We start from the raw sequence: 3,041 nt of genomic DNA, 5'->3' as shown, positions 1-3,041 counted from the left end.
AAATAAAAAATGTAATAATGATCCACCATATTATATTTTTTTGTCAGTGTTAAGTGTTTATACTTGCAAAGAGATCATCAGAACTTTTTAAAAACACCAAGAATATAAATTAGCATTTTGAAAATATATTTTCTTTCCACAGCCGAACCAATTTCCCCCCCCTCCCCAATGAAGACCATTGCATGTTCATTTCGAAAACCTTTAGGTTTATTTTGAAAATATTTTTGAAATCTTAAAGCTAGTGATATGCGCTTAAAACTAACTGGTTTATAACTAAGCTACGACGTATTTAACAGGCAAAGTTGAAACTTTTGCGAATGCAATTTGAAACACATCTGGATGGTCTGAGAGACTTTTAGCTAGGATTCCTCAAATTCGAGTAGTATAAGGTATTAAGGTGATTTTTAAGGCTCGACTCCTGGAGATGTGCAAGCGTTGTGTTCACTGATTGAATACTGTCCAAAGCGCTTCTTCCGAGATTATCACAGTTCCCAGCACTTGGAAGGCACTTCGAGTGCGGCGGCGTTTAGGCTATGCTCGATGTAGTCCAGACCCTTAGATCTTGCGCTGACTGTACATGTCGGAGATGAGCCGCACGATGGTGATGTCGCCGATGGTCTTGCGGAAGAAGAGCTCCTCGATGGTGAAGCTGGAGACCTTGTGCATCAGCTGGACCACGCCCAGGAGGGTCTGGAAGCGCAGCGGCTGCGAGGGATGGGTGCGCTGGATGTAGTTGTGCAGCGCACTCCTGGCATCGTTGTGCATCGAAGCCACCTTTCCGGACTCCAGCAGACCCTTGGACTCAGCGGAGGCCGAGGAGTTGGGACTGCCACTGCCGGTGAGGATGGAGCTGTTGGCCAAGTCCTCGGTGGAACTGGCCGACGGGGGAGACTTCCGGAAGAGGGAGATGGCCCGCAGGCACTCGTACTCGGTGCTGTCGATGTTCAGGTGGCACAGTTGGTTGAGGACATCCTGGAAGGCGTGCACCTCGCGGGTCACCATGCCCATGATCTCCCGGTTGGTGTTCTCCGACTCGTAGACGAACAGCAGCTGGGCAAAGTTCATGGGCATGAGGTACTGGGCCATGGCCAGGATGAAGAACTCCTTCCACGACTCCTCGAGCAGCAGGAGCTGGTCCGGCATGGGCAGCTCGGTGAAGGCCCTCACGCTCTTGATCCAGTTGACGTTCTTGAAGAGGTGTTCGGCGGCAGTTTCCTTGATGTGCTCCGCGGCCATCAGAGGAGGAGTGGGAGGCAGAGCCCGGGTGGCCAGGGCATTCATGTAGGCAGCGGTGGGCGAGAAGAAACCGTGGTGGCCCTGGTGATGCGGGTGATGCGGCACTCGGGGCACGGATAAATCCAGGACAGCAGCGGCCGACGGGGGAGGTTGGAAGCCAGCCATGTGGCCAGGATGATGGGGTCTCTGGGGCAGACCAGGCATGGGCATCGGCACTCCGGGGAAACCAGTCAAAGCAGCCGTGTTCATCAGGATCTCGGCGGGGATCTGGGGCATCTCGCCGGCACCCATCATGGCGTCCTTGTACATGGCCATGTGGCGGCGCAAAGTCGAGTTCCTGGGCCCCCGCTCGTGCTGCACTGCGTCCTTGTTCATGCCCACCTCAAAGCACTTCCTCAGGCGGCAGGCTCGGCACTGGTTCCTGTGGGTCTTGTCCACCACGCAGAGACCCTGCTTCTGGGACTTGCACACGTACTGCCGGGATCGGCGGATGCTCCTCTTGAAGAAGCCGGCACAGCCATCGCAGGCATAGATGCCGTAGTGCTTGCCGGAGCTGTGGTCCCGGCAGACTTTGCAGGGCACATGGTATAATATGCGACCTGGAAAATAAAGAAGGGAAAAATTGTATAAGTAAAGGGTTCTCATGGGTTTAGTTTTCTGTGGAAAATGTGCAATTCCTTTCTTGACTTTTAATTTTTTTATTTTATTTTTAGGATATACTTACTTGATGCCGCTGGCGACAGGCGCACGCTGTTGTATTTCTGATCCATCATGTCTGGCGAACCCTCCGACGACTGCATACCGATGTGGGGCGTAATTTTGGCGATTTTTTGGAAACTTTTGCACGAATTTATGTTCACTTGGGCACTTGGCACTGGGCGGCAGTGGGGGTCTTTGGGTTTAATCGTGCTCGAGTTTGTGGGTTTTTGATATATTCGATATATCCTTGGTTACTCCGATGTGGACTCGCTGAGATCACGATGGGTTGTGTTGTCTGCTGTGCGGACCGGCGGCGTTTTAATAGTCCTCGCCGGCCAAATCCATTCATCGAGCAGTCGATCACCCCTAGGTAGAGGAACTCTACTTCCATTGGTCGAAACCGGGGTTGCGCTGCTCTTCTAACGCCTCTCTCGCACGTCCTCTCTCGCTCTGCCCCGAAGAGAGTCCTTCGATCCTGCGGCGGGCTGCCATTGCGAAAAATTCATTGAGCAAGGACCGCAGCAGCCGTCGCTCATTCTCATTCTCAACTCTTTGGGTTTTATGGCCCTTTTCCGCAGGACTCGCTACCTGCGCTCTCTCCGGAGTCCTTTTCCTACCCTCTGTCTCTCTCCGGGCGAGAATCTCTGCCCGTCCTGCGACAGTTGTTAATGAAGACAACTATCCTTCCATGGACATGGCCGAGCGTTTTATGGCGCTGCCATTATTGCCGCTTTGTGATTTGTGTGAAGTACCTGTGGGTTCGCCTCTAGTCCTCCGGAGCGAGTCCTTTTCGAGTGGCGAGTGCAGCAGGGGTTGAATAACGCGCACTATTGATTGTTTTCCATTCAGTAATTAGGCTTTATGATGCAACGTTTTGGGGAACGCTGAATTGAGGGAATTAAAGGACTTTGATAGATATCAAATTGAATAAATTGATCACGAAAAGTGGTAGACGACTCTCCGCATCTTACATCTTTTCACCTTTTTCATACCTAACATTTGATTTTTATCATACCACATATCTTGTACATTTTATGAAAATATTTCCAGTTTTGAATGTTAGTATTGGTTCTTTAAAAAACTACATTTAAATATATTTTACATGC

At 50.7% G+C, this 3,041-nt stretch overlaps 1 protein-coding gene across 1 annotated transcript; it reads right to left on the bottom strand.

The window, feature by feature from the left end:
• Positions 1 to 257: 257 nt before the first annotated feature.
• LOC108025109 (protein tailless) lies at positions 258 to 2,202 on the bottom strand. Its single transcript, XM_017095374.2, has 2 exons — positions 1,961 to 2,202; positions 258 to 1,835 (listed from the first exon to the last, which is right to left on the bottom strand). Exons 1-2 carry the CDS (start codon positions 2,034 to 2,036, stop codon positions 556 to 558), a joined length of 1,356 nt encoding a protein of 451 aa, XP_016950863.1. The 5' UTR covers positions 2,037 to 2,202; the 3' UTR covers positions 258 to 555.
• Positions 2,203 to 3,041: the final 839 nt, after the last annotated feature.

Source organism: Drosophila biarmipes, chromosome 3R (genome assembly GCF_025231255.1).
Source record: "Drosophila biarmipes strain raj3 chromosome 3R, RU_DBia_V1.1, whole genome shotgun sequence".
Classification (NCBI taxonomy): domain Eukaryota; kingdom Metazoa; phylum Arthropoda; class Insecta; order Diptera; family Drosophilidae; genus Drosophila; species Drosophila biarmipes.
Note: the sequence above shows the minus strand (reverse complement) of the source record. Positions and strands in the feature narration are given on the sequence as shown.